Below are 15,732 nucleotides of genomic sequence, written 5' to 3'. Positions count from 1 at the left end.
ACTCATCAGCTGTATTTTGCAGCCATTTAGAATTTTTCATCTGGGTTCAGTTCAAGCCAAAACAATCTCCCCCGCCCCCCCCCCCCCCCGAAACTCAGAACCGAGAGCAATTGCTCTCTTGCCCCTGGATTCATTCACCCTAAGGGGATCCCCATGACCTCCAATGCCCTGCAGGATGAAGGCTTCTGGAAGGGCTGTGTCCTCAGAATCCTGCTTGCCTAAAAATAATTATCATAAAGACATTGCAATTAGATATACTGCCAAGGAAAAAGGCTTCTGTGAAGCCTCTGGATGGAAAAAAAGCAAGATGCTTTTGTCCCAGTTAAACTTCTCCATTTGCTAGATTTTCCTTTTGTCTTTGGGATGCAGTTCGTTGATTACTCCTCCTTATCATCTTTTCTGATAGATAAAATATGCCCTTTTGGTTCTGTTATCTCTTGTATAAAAGCAAAAACATAGAAAAGATCTAGAAACCATCTAACTCACCCAACTTCAATCAATCAATCGATCAGTGGTATTAATTGAGTGCATACTGTTTGCACAGCACTATGATAGACCCTTGAAAGAGTCCAATACAACGGAATCAGCAGAAATGTTCCCTGCCCTATAGGCTGGAGTAAACTGCGGTGAAAGGTGAGGGCTTGTGGATGAATGGCAGGAGAGGATTTGCTGTTCGCTACATCGCATATATGGTCGTTGTAGCTCTCGGCGAGCTCTTGGCAAAACAGTTAATGAAGGGTAAGAGACTGAAAGACTGAAGCTTAACTGTAAGCATTCCCTGTTTTTTTTCCCCATGGACATAGCTAGGTAGTTTGGTCCAGTTGAAGCAATTTTATTTTGCTGAGTCAGTTTATTTGCTAGTCCTTGTTATTTACATGACCCTTGCTGGGGATTTTCAGAGGCTTAGTGGATCGGGTGCCATTTTCTAACACTTTTCTTAGCTCAGCTACAATGGTCTGGTAGTGACTTCGAGTCCGTTCTGGTGGAAATAAGAATGAATGGAATTCTCCTGCCAATAATAATAAGAAGAATTTTCTGATATTTAAGTACTTACTACGTGCTGAGCACTGGGGTTGATACAGGATTATCAGTTTGGATTCTCTCCTTATCCCACACAGAGTTCATGGTCTAAAAGGAGGATTTAATCCCCATTTTTACAGATGAGGAAACTGGGGCACAGAGAAGTGAAGTGACTTCCCCAAGGTCACACAACAGACAAGTTGGGGAGGTGGGATTAGAACCCAGGTCCTCTGATTCCCAGGCCCATGCTCTTTCCACAAGGCCACAATGCTTCCCTAACCAGTTGTTAACTTGGGACAACACGTGGGGTGGGGATAATATTGTTTTTGTTTTATTTTCATTTTAACATTCAGGACTTCAAAGCCAAAGCTCGATGATGAAAGGACGCATGACCTGGAAAAGGACATCAACTTAGCCAAGACGTTCCAACAATATCTCACCTATCTGGGGCTCTTCCCCCAGGCTGCAGCTTCAAGTTTGTACCCCGGGATGAAGAGCGACAAGTCACTTCTTAAGGTTGGAACCTATTGTTTTTACCTCTCCGTACTGTGCCATTGGGGGCTGGTGTTTCCCCTTTGTTTCTGGCTTCCTCTGGCTCATTTGCCCAGCAGTCTATTAAAGTGATCGGGTTTACATCTGTCACATAGCCCCACTACCGGTACGAACAAAGTAGAGACCAGAACCGAGGAAGGACTGAGGGAGATTTTTCTGGCACCTCTCATAGAGGGGCTCCAAGAAGGTCAGCGCTTTGATTATAATCACCGTCTGAGGGTTTAGACCAGAGCTCAGCAAACACAATCCCGACTCATGCCGCCACGTCAGGATTCGGTGCAGGTCCGAAAGGGCATTTAATAAAAACCCAAGACCTGGTTATTTCAAACAAGAAAGGACCTATATTGATTTTTGGCCACTCGTTACATTGAGGGAAGTAACATCAGCTGGAATTTGGGAAAATGATCTTTTGGGAAGCGCAAAACAATGCTGGAAACCTGCTGGGGCAAAACACAACAAATTAAGACCGGCGCAGCCCTAAGGCTTTCTGTAGGAGGTCAGAGCATCTCTGGGAGCCACAGAAAGCCTGGTCAGCAGTAGTTCGGGCCAATAGCAGCTACTTAATAATGATGACAATAATAAAAACCGTGGCATTTGTTAAGCACGTACCATGTGCCAGGCACCATACTAAGCGCTGGGGAACATACAAGGTAATCAGATTGGGTAGAGTCCCTGTCCCACATAGGTTTCACAGTCTTAATCCTCATTTTACAGATGAGGGATCTGAGGCACAGAGATGTTAGGTGGCTTGCCCAGGGTCACACAGCAGACAAGTGGTGGATCCGTGATTAGAGCTCAGGTCCTTCTGACTCCGAGGTCCCTGCTTTATCCACTAGACCATGCTGCTACCTATGCCTGGGTACGTAGAAAGCAAACAGTAGATCAGTCAATCATATTTATTGAGCGTTTACTGTGTGCAGGCCACAGTATTAAGCGATTGGGAGAGTACCACATAATATAACAGACACATTCCCTGCCACAACGAGCATACAGTCTAGAGGAAACACACAGGCCATATAGTCAAGCAACCAGTTACTTCAGTTCAGCTTGGGCAAGTTGCTTCTATGTCAGGCAAGTAAAACATGTTTTATGGCCAGCACAAAGCATAATGGAAAATGCTGTCTGGTATATTTTGATTTCTCTTAGTTAGGGAGCTTTGGGGTGCAGGGAGACGGCTTCTCTGAAGTATACTGAAGTTTCTGGAGGGAGTTGGAGATGGGGCTTTGAGTTTTCTTAGTGCAGTCTTAAGAAACAGAAGTTGCGAATAACTTTCCAGAAAAGGTTGGAAGCATCAATGGATTTGACTTAACCCTGACCTCCTTTTTGGAAATACTGGCAGCCAGAGTCATTGGACAGTCCTTTGCAGAGCACTGGATGGGACCTGCAGTGTAATTATGACCCAATTCAAAGCAGCTGTTCTTAAACTTCCTCCCAGCAACTGGAGTGTAGCCCTCCCTCTGGAGCCATTTCTCCTAGCAAGAGGGAGGCATCCAGCACAGTCTGTCCTTGGAAAGTATCGTGTCAGGAGCTGCAGGCTGGTCAGGAACTTATCTCTTCGGACTTCTCGCTATCACAGTCGTGCTGCAAAACAAGTTGCATTGCTCGAGTCTGCTGTTGAGTGGCCTGCAATGATGTCACCTGCCTCCACCATCACTGAGTGTTACCATGGAGATTGGTACTTACAAAGCTAAGGAGCTGGCATAAAGATCAGGGAATTTGGAGATGAAGCATCTGCTCAGAGGAGCAATACGATTCTTTCTAGAGAGGCCCATTCAGAAAGGCAGTTAAGAGAATTGGTGAATTTTCCAAGTTATAAAAAGTCTGAATAAAGCACATAAAATGGCCCAGAACAATTCTTTTCCATGTTATTTTTTGTCTTTGAAGACAGCTTCTTATCTCTAAAATATTATGACTTTTTGTGCAGAATGTCTTAATACACTCTGAAAGGGTTACAGATAGGGATGATCTATCAATTCCGGTATTCATTATGTGTTTCCTTGGTGCAAAAGCCCTGTGCTAAGCAGTGGGTTGATAATTGAAAATCTGCCTGGAAGGTTGGGGGGGTGTCTCTGGGTGTAAGGGGGCCATATCTCTGCAGTTGAGGAGCTCCTGTCAAGGTCAGAATTCTTGATTCTCCCCCTTCTAGATCCCCCACAGGAGCTCAAGAGCCTCCCAAAGCCTCTGCTTATGTAGGTAGGAGGTATGGCAGCTGGAAGTGAAGAGTTCTCATTCAGCTGGCCTGAGAGCATTATAGCTTCGTGTTATCAAACAACTAATCTCTTCCTAATTAAAAAAAAAAAGGCAAGTGCTTAAGAACTTCTGGGAGGTTGTGTAGCACGATTGCTTTTCTGAGGAAAAAAGCAGAAAGAAAGGAATATCAGTGTAACAATAATGATCTGATATTTGCCCCAAAAAGAGATTCAAATTTCATATGTTGGATCACCTAGAAATACGAGTGGGCATTTTCCTACATTCTCTTGTGTTTTAGTGGGTTAATCAGACCAAATGTTTTTTTCCTCCTTCTCTTTAATGTCCAGTTGTATCTCAATCAAGTGGGCTTTGAGATTGTGAGCTCCTTTAAGGACAAGGACTATGCCTTTTATTTGCTTTGTATGTTTTCAAGAGGGAGTGCTGGGTGCCCTGTACACAACTCACCATCTATAACTGCTTTTGTTGATGGTGGTGATGAGTGTGTTTGGACCTACCTGGATCTCTGGGATTTTTTTTTAATAGTATTTGTTAAGTGCTTACTATGTGCCAGGCATTGTTCTAAGTGCTGGGGTAGATACAAGTTAATTAGGTTGGACACAGTCCAAGTCCCACATGTGGCTCACAGACTTAATCCCCATTTTACAGATGAGGTAACTGAGGCAAATAAAAGTGAAGTGATTTGCCCAAGGTCACACCGCAGACAAGTAGCAGAGCCAGGATTAGAACCCATGTCTTTCTGACTGCTAGGACTGTGCTCTATCCATGAGGCCATGCTGCTTCTCTGGGAAAGCAGATTTCTGGGTAACTGGAATGAGTCACCCCATTTTGTCCTTCTAAAGTTTGCTATGTGCATTTAAAGTTACTGCAAAGACTTCCTCCTGAGAAGAATTTTAGCTAAATGGATGGGGAGACTTGCACTTTCTTCAGTCCTTACAGGACAAGTTGGAATTGGACATTTAGTTAAGATTTTAGTTCCTTCAGTGTGCAGAGCCCTGTGCTGGCCTACCAAAGATGTGGAAGACCCCATTTTTCTTTCGAAAAGGAATTTGATTTAGTTTCAATCACCCTAGTGAATGTGGGAGCTAGCATAGACCCTTTCGGAATCAGGCGACCTGGGCTCAAGTCCCCATTCTGTCCACATCGGCTAACCTGGGAGAAGACCATGTGTGCACTTAGTTCTGTACTGTGTCTCTGCCCACTTACTCCGTGCCCTAGCGGGAACAAGATAGGCAAGGATGGGAGAGCATGTGGCCCTGCACAGACTTTGAGGACCGGTCACAGGACCTAGGATCATTGGGGCTCCTCCATCCTGATGGGGGACTCCATCACCCTCTAGACGGTAAGCTCCTTCGGGTTGGGGATTGTGTCTACCTGCTCTATTATATTTTTTCCATGGTGTTTGGTAAGCACTTACTATGTGTCAAGCACCATTCTAAAGACTGGGGTAGATTTAAGGTAATCAGATTGGATACAGTCTCTGTCCCGCATAGGGCTCACAGTCTCAATCGGAGGAAGGAATCCCTCTTTATAGATGAGGTAACTGAGGCACAGCGAAGTTAAGTGACTTGCCCAAAGTCAAACAGAAGACAAGTGGCAGAGTCAGTTTTAAAACCCAGATCCTCTGCCTCTAGACCCTCGCGCTTTCCATTCGGCCACGCTCTCACGCACTTAGTACAGTGCCCTGCACTCAATAAACAGCATTGATTGATCATCTGATGGAAACATGAATTACAAAGAGCATTGAAAATATGTGCAACCAAGTGAATCTGACATTAGCTTCTTAAATTATAATTATTATAAATTACATAATTGGAGTTGCATATTGTTTCCATTTTAAAAAGATACAATACTATTTTAGAACTATGTAGAAGTATTGGATCTAGATTTGGATATTGTTCTAGGATGGATACAGCCTGCTATGGGCAAGTGTGATTAAAAAAACAACATATATATATATATATATATATATATATATATATATATATATATATATGTTTACTGAAAATGGAGACACGAACACTCATGTTTTGATCTTTTTCCATGAAAGCTCATTGGAAAAATATCATTAAAGCACCGACAACCTTTTGACCTGGATGATTCCAGCATGTGCCTTGTGGAAAGAGGGGCTGTAACTGACAAAGACCCGTGGAAGAATCAGCTTTTCACAGTTAAAACTGATTTGTTCACTCAGTTCTTGTGGCCACCCAGTGCCCTTAGTTGGAGTGAACACATCAAAATACAATCAGAATTGATTAGGTGGAGAAGAGGCTATGAATTTATCCAGAAATGACACAACTACATATACTCGATGGCATGATAGCGGCTAGATGCACGAATAGCGTTCGGAGTTGGAGTCTCTCTCTTCTCCGTTTTGTGAACAACAAGATGTAAGATCATGCAAACAGGTGTGACATTCAGTGGGTGAAAATAACGTAGCAAAATGCAAAAGCCTGTTGAAGATGGGAAACCCTCCATCCTAGGCCTGCAAGATACCGAAATATTGGGAAATGTAAATCCCAGTCAGAGGCAGGAAGTACTCTCCTTTAAAGTGATCCTTGAGGACCTTCTGCTTCACCCTAACCACTCCTGGAGGTAGAGAGAGGATGTTCCAGCTGGTTCAAATTTTCTGTGTATTTCTAGGCTGCAGAGTAAAGTGATTCATTTGTGAAAGAGTCATATTACCTGGAAGATAGGTGTAAGCCAACCATTTTTAAAGCAAATATGAAGATACAAGGTCATGCAAACCCCCATATCTCTCAGGAAGCAGCCTGGCCTAGTGGAAAGAACCCAGGCCTAGGAGTCAGAGGTCCTAAGTTCTGGTCCTAGCTCTGCCGCCGGTCTGCTGTGTGACCTAGGGCAAGTCACTTAACTTTTCTGGGCCTTGATTTCCTCAGCTGTAAAGTGGGGATTCAATACCTGTTCTTTCTCCTATAGAGTATAAGCCCCATGTGGGATAGGGGCTGAGTCTGACCAGATTATCTTCTATCACCTCCAGCATTTAATACAGTGTCTGATGTAGAGTAAGAGTTTAGCTAATTCCATATTATTATCATTATTTTTGCTGTGCTGCAACTCATCTGCTGAGGATCAGAACACCACCAAGTCTAGGTTTGCCTGACACCTCCCATCCCCAACACAATAGGAACAAGATCCCAGCATGATCCCTCCAAATGCCAAATTTCCTTCAGTAGCCTGGTTAACTTGGGCGCTTGCTTTCAGAGGGATGATTATTCAGTTTCTTTTCAGGTTCCTCTTTCTTCAGGCCCTCCCACCCCCACCCCTCCAGGTCATTCAGATGCAGAGTAGATAGTGTGTCAAAGGAGGAAGGAGCCATAATGTGATCCACTGTTCAGTTTTAAAAGCCCTCCCATTTCTCCACAGCCCAGGATTATTCAGTCAGTGAGCACTTGGTGGCATTTGTGACTCAGGTATTAGCATTTTTCTCCTAGGCTGAGGTAGTTGTTCCTTTTGGAAAGGTCTGCATGTGGGAGAAAGATCCTGGATTTGTGTCTTTAGAATACATGTGTGTGCACCCTTTTTAAAAGAGCAAAAGCAATTCTTTAAAGCAGTTTCCATATCTAAGACTGTATGTCCAATGTCAGGTGATCCCAAAGCAACTGTTCAGCTCATATACTCGGTTGGAATGGTGTAAAGTAATTCATTTGTTCAGCTAATGATTTAAAACTGAAGGTTTACCTGCAGCAGACTTTTCTGACGGTCAAATAAACTTCCTCAGGCTCCAGTAAAACCCATCCACTATTAATATTTCACCGCCAGATATCCAAATCCACTAGAGACAATCCAAAATGTGTTTTGAGTGTATCCTCTTAGGAGGTTTTAATTCAGATTACTTAATGAAAGAAGCTGTGGGGAGTAAAATCACTACCACTTTTAAATCCAGCCTGCTCACTCAGAGCAGCAGCACCCTAACTGATCTGATATTGATCACCCAATCAAAATGTTAGTACTGACTATGGCTTGCTGACTTTGGTGTTTCTCATCAAGAGGAAGAGAGTTACCACACTTGTCATTGCAAGGGCAGAAGCCCTCGTGCCACTCTACCCTATTGAACAGAGCCATTTCCAATAGTTCCCACTCCCTGCACGCTTTGGATGCCATTATGCACATTGAAACTGCTGTTTTCATGGATTTTATTCACTCTGGGGGATTTGGGACACAGACACAGAAATAGCAGGACATTTGACATTTTATACTTGAAGGTCTTATTATCCCTAAAAACTGCAAAAGATGGATGGAATTAGGATTCTGCCCTGATAGCTTCGTGCCCAGACTTGGGAGGTGGAAAGCAAGGAGGGGTGAGGAAGCATCTTAAGGATGCAGTATAAAACAAAGCCTTAGACAATGGTGCTTCCCCGCCAAAATCTGGAAGCTCATTTCTGAAGATAGAACTTATTATTGTTTTTTTAATGGTATTTGATATGCGCTTACTGTGTACCAGAGACCGTACTAAGAGCTGGGGTAGATACAGAACAAGACAATCAGGGACAGTCCATGTCCCATCTGGGGCTCACAGTATTAACCCCCATATATCAGTTGAGGTAATTGAGCCACAGAGAAGTTAGGTGACTTGCCCAAGGTCACACAGCAGACAGTATGTCATTGACAGTATCGACATGCAAGTCATCAATGAATTCCCCTTCCCAAGGCAATGATAGACAAAGCTGAATCCTGAAGGCCTGCATGTCCTTCTGGATTTAGCGGAGAGAAAGGGATATTAAGACCAATCAGTGGTATTTATTGAGTATTTACTCTGTACAGAACACTGTGCTACATGCTTGGAAAAGTGTGAGGTAATTGAGTTGGTAGATGTGATCCATACCCACAAGGATCTTCCAGTCTTATAGGGGGAGGCAGACATTAAAATCAATTACAGATAGGGGAAATGGTAGGGTATGAGGATATTTACACCACTGCTGTGGAGGTGAGGTGAGTAGCAAAGTGCTTAAGGAGAACACAGTCAAATGTGTAGTTGACACAGAGGGGAGGGCGGATAGGGGAAATTGTGGGCTTAGTCAGGAAAGCCCTTTAGAAGAGATGTGATTTTAGGAGGGTTTCAAAGGTGGGAGGTAGTTGTGGACTACTGGAAGTGAAGAGGGAAGGGAGTTCAGGTCAAGCATGGCAGGACCAGAGAGGGAAATCTTTTAGGCGGCAGGGAGCTTTGCATCTGCCACATTCAGTTTCATGAGCAGTTGCAGCACTGTCCCCTAAAGCCACCCTCACTGTGGAACAGCAAGAAAGACACTCCAACAACAAAATCCTGCAGCTCAGCCACTTCACCTGCATTGAAGCTGAGCAGGACGGGCTGAAAGACGGATTCAGCAGGATCCCTAAGCCGTTGCTATAGAGCGACCTGACGGAGGATTACCACATTGAGGTTGGGTGGAGAAAAGATTTCCGAAAAGACTCTGAAGTTCTGTTTCAGAAGCTGCAGAGTGGCTGCTGAATTCAGAAAAGCCATGGCAGCAGAGAGAATCTTCTATGGGGAATAGGCTTTATTTTGATCAAAACTCTCCACAGGCAAATTCTCAGGGCCACATCTTGCAGGGGGCTTTAGAAACCAAAGATCAGGGACCAGAGAAGGATTGTGGCCTGGTGGAAAGAGCATGAACCTGGGATTCAGGAGGCCTGGGTTCTAATCCCAGCCCATTGTGTGAAGCTTTGGCAAGTCACTTGACTTCTCAGTGTCTTAGTTTCCTCCTCTGAAAATGGGAATTAAACGGGACCTTTGTGGGACAGACTATCCAATCTGATCGCATCATCTCTCCCTCAGTACTTAGCACTGGGCTTGTTGCAGAGTAAGTGCTTAACAAATAACACAATTATTATTGTGATTCTTAGGGACCATATGAGCAAAAGCTGGAACAGGCCACACGCAACCCTTTTTATCCACACCCACACGGTGGTAGCAGTACTTCAGCAGCAGCACCTTTGAAATCAGGGAACAATGATGTACAATTGACCTGTAATTACAGATTCTCCAACTTGCAATTAAACTCAAGGACTGAACACCAGTCCGACAACCACCACACAGGCAATCAGACTTCTGGACGTCATGTTTCGCCTCAACTGCTCAATCAGAATTCCCGAATACTCATTTGTTTTGATCAAAAGAAATTCCGTGGAACCATTTTGCTTGATCAGAAGAAAGCTTCTGACACTGTTAACTACAAGATATTAATTAGCCATCTCCACCATCTCGGCTACAGCTTTTAAATGGCATCAAAGCTGCTTTCCGAAAGGAAAGGGGCGTCAGCCCCTTCTGAGTGGAATTAGGGCTGGTTTCTATTTTTGCCTCTCGCCCTTTGGGGGATTAATACTGAGTGTACTGCCAATGGTCCCTCTGGAGCCATCAATGAATGCCATTTTATTTTCCAAGGATTTCAAGATGTCATTAGTTGTTAAACAAAGCTTTAATGATGACAGGAAAGGCTCAGTACTCACATTCAGTCAACGGCACCGAGTGTCCCAATCAACCATTTTAGCATCAGATTTCTTCTCCCCTCCCTGCTCCACCATCGCTTATTGGGTTAGGACTCATTAATGGAATTACTTCATCTTTTCAGAACTTCAGTGTCTTTTTCTTGGCCTGTAAGCTCTCTGAGGTCGGAAGCTGTGGGGGGGACCAAATCTTCTTTTTTGCTCATTTTGGACTATTGAGTGGTGAAAAGGTTCGAGGAGTATTTAATGTCTGCATTTCTCATTATATTTGCAGTCTATATAGAGCCTGAAATGGCTACCAAATTCCAAGTTTCATCTTTATGAGCTTCATGTATTTTTTTCTGCCGAATCAAAGGAGCCATCAGAACCCGTGTGCTCTTTCCTGAAGACAGCCAGGATTGGATTCTGTTTTTTCCCTGCGCAGGAGTCGAGTCTGATCTTCAAATGTACCTGCCAATGCAGGGAGCCAACCAAAGAACAGATTGAGACAGGCTGTTGTACAGTCACCTATTTCTTTAACTTCCGTTCTGTGGTCAGTGTGCCTTCATTATTGAGACGAGTGGCTGGGGAGTGGGGTATTGGGAAGATTCTGCAGTTTGGGTTTGCAGCATTTTCAACCCCATGAAATCTACCTGAATTTGTTCTGAGAGACTCTTTTTCACAAAGAGGAGGATAGGGAGATAGGTATCCTCATGTAAACCAGGGCATCGTTACTTTGTCTCTCCAGATCCATTGTCTGGATAAGCTTGTTGTGGTCAGGGAGCGTGTCTGTCAACTCTGTTGTATCGTACTCTCCGAAGTGCTTAGTACAGTGCTCTGCACACTGTTAGTGCTCGGGATATACCACTGATTGATGGATAACAGCGGAAGCAGCAAGCTGTGAGCTCTCCACCCCCATCCATGCGGGCCACATGCATGTGAATGCTATTAGGCACTGACACTGCCTTTTCTCTCCCTCTTCATGGCTATAACAGAAATAAGGCAAACAAGGAGATTGAGTAACTTAGTGCAGCACAGAAGCAAGCCCAGAAATGCAACAGTTAAGCCCCGGCAATCCTACCTTAGGGCGATGTTCCCTTCCTGAGAATCCCCTCTGAGCTTGGAAAGCTCGCGCCGACGGCACGGCTTCGGAGGTGTCTTCTCATTAGGAAGTGTGGGAACAGTCCTGTAGGAGCATGCTTCATCCTGCCAACAGTAGGCATCTCTCAAACACCGTGATCATACACTCTGCCCAAGCCTTTCTCTCCCGTTGTTCCTGCCCACAGCTGCCTGCAGGCTTTCAGCAGGAAAGTGAAGGCAATTGATGGTCCCAGAGGATGCGGAATGAGCCTGTATGTTTGTCCCTAATTTGTGAGTCCGGGAGAGAATGGGTTTCATGGGTTACGAGCGGCGGCAGAGGAAGGGAAATGGAGGGGCCAGAACAGGACTTTTAGCCACGTGACTGCCTCGTGCATGCAATTGAAATTGAATACAGGGCTATCTTGAGTAATGCTGAAAGCCTCACCCTTCTGGGCATCACGCTGTCAGTCAGGATTCATAATTCTCCTATCAAGTCTTAAGGCAAGTGGATTTCCAGGAGCCAGCACATCTGGGCTAAAGAACAGCTGTGTCGTAAAGCTTTGCATAGCTTGGATTCTTCCTGCCTTGAGCCCATCCCAAAAAAGGAAGCGGCTCTTTCTCTGTGGCTATTCAGGTATCCCCACAGGTAGCACCTCTAAATAGGATAGGTCTGGCCTGGTGCACTCTGATGCTTGGTTCTCCCAGGATTGTAGACAATTCCACTGGAACCACACACGTGAGTGGACCTGGAGAAGGTCCCAGAGGATTAGCGTTCTGGTCCAAGATGCAACAAATGGGGACTGCTGCTCCTCCATGTTTCAGGTCATTCAAAGGTAATCTGTGCTCCGAGGGACAATCCAGATGACTCGGAAATTCAATCTGAGGGGGAACGTATTCACCAAGCACTTATTGAGTGTTAGGGATTGTACTAAGTGCTTGGGAGAGTACAACAACAGCAAGACATGTGCTCTTTGCCCTCAGGGAGCTTATAATTGAATGGGGGAGATAGACAAAAATTATTTACAGATCTTGAAAGCAGGAGGAAGAAGAAGGATATTACATCAGCCAACTCCAGCCTTTATGAATGTATTTATATCCATCCTCAGCACACATGTACATGTGTGTGGGTGTGCTGAGGATGGATATAAGTATAAATGTCCTCAGTTATTTAATTTGGCCATTCTAGTTATGTATAGTTTCACATTTGCCTCCCTGCTAGAGAGTAATCTCATGTGAATTGGAAGCGCATCACTTCTTTATTCTGTACTTCCCAAGCACCTAGTACAGGCAGAGACCAAGTGGGTGCTCAGTAAATGATACCACTAGGAATTTCTGAGGTGGGAATCTGGTGGAAACCAGATTTGGAAGTTGCTGACTCTTTGGGAGGATGTAATGGGCCCATTTAAAGTGGTCTTTAATCAGTATAAAATGTCTTTTAATTTAAAATGGCCTATTGAAAGTAAACTGGAGTCTTGGCCTTTGAACGAGAAAATTTTCCTTGTTGGAGGTAGTGTGATGTTGCTGCTACTATTAGAGTAGAAGCTGTTTGAGAATGTGCAGAGTTCCTTCAGAGTGCATGGTACAGTTCCTCAAACTCGATGTGTACTGTGTTTGAGGTCACAGTTCCGAGTTTCTACCCCGGTCCCTGCTTGCTTTGGACTTTGAAGATGACTAAGGTCAACTGGAATCTGTAGTTCGGGGTCCTTTATTGCACGGATTGCATTTAGGCCAGATTTTTAATTAATCATTTTAAGCTTGGTTTTGCCTACTTCCATCCGTCGTCCTAGCCTGCCTGTAATTAAAGGTCCCATGAATCGATTCGCTGGGCCTGAATGCGCTCTCAGCGACTGCAGCGACATCAGAAGCCCCTTAATGAGAACCTTTTGCCTCAGACCCCTAAGCACCAGTGCGGCGACCTGGCTGGGGAATCCGAGACTGTCCCCCTTAATGTAGGTTCAGCTCAGAGCACAAGATTGACACTTACATCCAATTTGTTGGAAATTGCCTCTGGGCTTATTTTGTTGTTGTATCATTTCAGATTTCTCTTTTATTTTTTTTAATGACTCATGCCTGCCCCTTTTCTAGAGCAAAAACAGGGGATCGACAGGTATTTGGAAGAATTTAAATCTGGTGGATAGGTGCCTAAATGCTGTCCTAGAGATCTGACTGAAAGCTTTTGCAAATAGGGTGTCTTGGAGTTCGACCGAACAAGCACGGCTCATCTTAAATGACATTTGAAGTTGCCTCCCCTCCATCCCAGGGGAAGCCCCAGTTGGCTTGAAATCTTTTTTTCTCCAAGGGAGAACAATTTCCAGGCCCATTTTTTCTCGGTCTCAGGTCCCGGGGTTGAGAGTCAGGAATTCTAGGGAACTGATTGACCTGAAGATTGTTAGCTGTTGAGAGTCAGATTGAGAGGACCAACAAAGGCTGAGGTCTCCATCTGGCTGGAAAAGCCCCGCTCCTGACTGAGAGGGCCCTGATCAGAAAATGGTGTGTTTATTTGGGGTTCTATTTGCCCTCGGAAGGGAAGGAACCTTGCAATTATCCTGATGGAAAATGGGATTTTAATAATTGATCGAATGTTTTCAAACCTTAAAAAACAATTTAGCCAAGGCTCCCACTCTTGAGTCTGCTTTGTGGGGAAGGACTATGTCCCAGACTGGGAAAGCTAAGTGCCAGGGCATGAAAAACTAGTAACATAATAATAATGATAATCATCATCATCATCATCATTAAATGCTTACTCAATGCCAAACAATCGGGCTAAATGCTGAGATACAAGATAATCAGATGGGACACCCTCCCCATCCCGTGTGATCCCTACAGTCTGAGATAATCTGTTATTCCCCCATTATACAGACGAGGAAACTGAGGAATAGAGAGCATGATTGGTTTGCTGAAGGTCACATGGCAGGCTGGTGACAGACCTGGGATTAGAGCCAGGGTCTCCCGGTTCTCAGACCTATGCTCTTTCTCCCAGGCCACTTGGAATGCCAGTGGGGTTAAAAATTCCATATTATCTTGGATTCAAATTCCAACTTCAGACATGCCCTGGACGTTGATCGGGACCCAGGAAATAGAGGTCAAATACAGTTTTGGTGCAGACTCCTGCCAGTCTGTGTTGACGATAACTTGACCTTGAGTTCTATTTTGTTCTTCTGCCTCCCCAGAGCGATGGCTTACCTGAGTGGGTGCTGGACTACGTGCTGCAAAAGGCCAAAGGCGGTGGCCCCTCTCTGACCTATCCCCAGCTAACCCATCCAGATTATCCTGAGAATTTTCCTCTGAGGACCTTCCAGCAACTCCAACCGGACAAGTTCCGCCCACAAACAGAGGCCGATCTCAACCGACAGGCTCTAATCGCCACCCTCAGCGCCTACACTGCTCAGAAGGTGGCTGCATCAAACCTTGACAAGAGTTCAAACGGCAGGACTAAGGGCCTTCCCCTTTATGGCACCCGATTCCCTGTCTCTCCGGCCGGCCAGTACAATGAGGTCTACTCCAAAGAAGGGGAAGACGGGTTGACCTCAAAACCCTGGTTCCTTCCACGAATGGGAGCACGCTTGCTGGGACCAAATTCGGGAGTGTCAAATCAGAAGTCTGCTTCTCCTGCAGCCGATCCCAAAGAGCCTCTGAGCACAGTGGATGGTAATGTATCCTTCCTGGCCTCCCGAGGCTTGGCTTACCGTTGACCTCTCTTCACCATTCGTTTCTTTCCTGAACTGTAGGAGTTACCATTTCCCTGGATGGGGGACAAGGAGAGTGGAATTATGGGAGAGAGCTCTGATTGTCTAGAAGACGATTGGCTCGCTACACTCAGTTCTCTATCTCAGTGTTTCCATTTAGGCCAAATGAAACGACCAGAGGAAAAAACTGTGAGGTCTAGACCCCCCAGCATCCAGAGCTAAAGAGTTGGGAATTTTCAAAGAACTACCAGATGCTTTCTCTTCAACTGAGAGCCTTTGAACTAGAACTATCTCACTTCTCTTGAGTAAAGTTACTAAAGAGAGTACTTCTGGAGCCGTAGCTGGGTGGCCAAATTCTGTGGCTCCAACTCTGCAATTCCCATTCTCCCTCCTCTAAGTCATATCAGTGCCGTGTTTTCCCCGATCCCTCAGCAGAATGCAAGAAGACATGTTGACTCATTTCCATTGGCTTTACCCTCAGCCTAACCTTAGCGAGAGCAGATTGAAATACACTGTCTGTATTTTTTAAGCATAATCGATTATAATCACCCAGACCTTACTATTCTTTTTGTGCTAGTGTACAGACACAATGGGACAAGAACTGATAGTTTCAGATGTTTCTTCTAATTTCCCCTACTCTGGCATTACGTGTTCCTTACTGAGGCCCTACTCAACCAATCAATTAGCCATATTTATTGAGTTCTTACTGTGTGCAGAGCACTCTACTAAGCACTTGGGAGAGTGC

General features: G+C 44.8%; 1 protein-coding gene across 1 annotated transcript in view; it reads left to right on the top strand.

The window, feature by feature from the left end:
* PTPRN2 (protein tyrosine phosphatase receptor type N2) overlaps positions 1 to 15,732 on the top strand; it is an 815,057-nt gene that overhangs the window by 313,926 nt on the left and 485,399 nt on the right. Inside the window, exons 5-6 of the mRNA XM_029077350.2 lie at positions 1,374 to 1,536; positions 14,472 to 14,949. Coding sequence (XP_028933183.1) covers positions 1,510 to 1,536; positions 14,472 to 14,949 — 505 coding nt within the window. The 5' untranslated portion in view covers positions 1,374 to 1,509. The remainder of the gene's footprint in view (positions 1 to 1,373; positions 1,537 to 14,471; positions 14,950 to 15,732) is intronic.

This window comes from Ornithorhynchus anatinus, chromosome 13 (assembly GCF_004115215.2).
Source record: "Ornithorhynchus anatinus isolate Pmale09 chromosome 13, mOrnAna1.pri.v4, whole genome shotgun sequence".
Lineage (NCBI taxonomy): Eukaryota > Metazoa > Chordata > Mammalia > Monotremata > Ornithorhynchidae > Ornithorhynchus > Ornithorhynchus anatinus.
The sequence above is the reverse complement of the archived record's forward strand: the minus strand, read 5'-3'. Positions and strand labels throughout refer to the sequence as shown.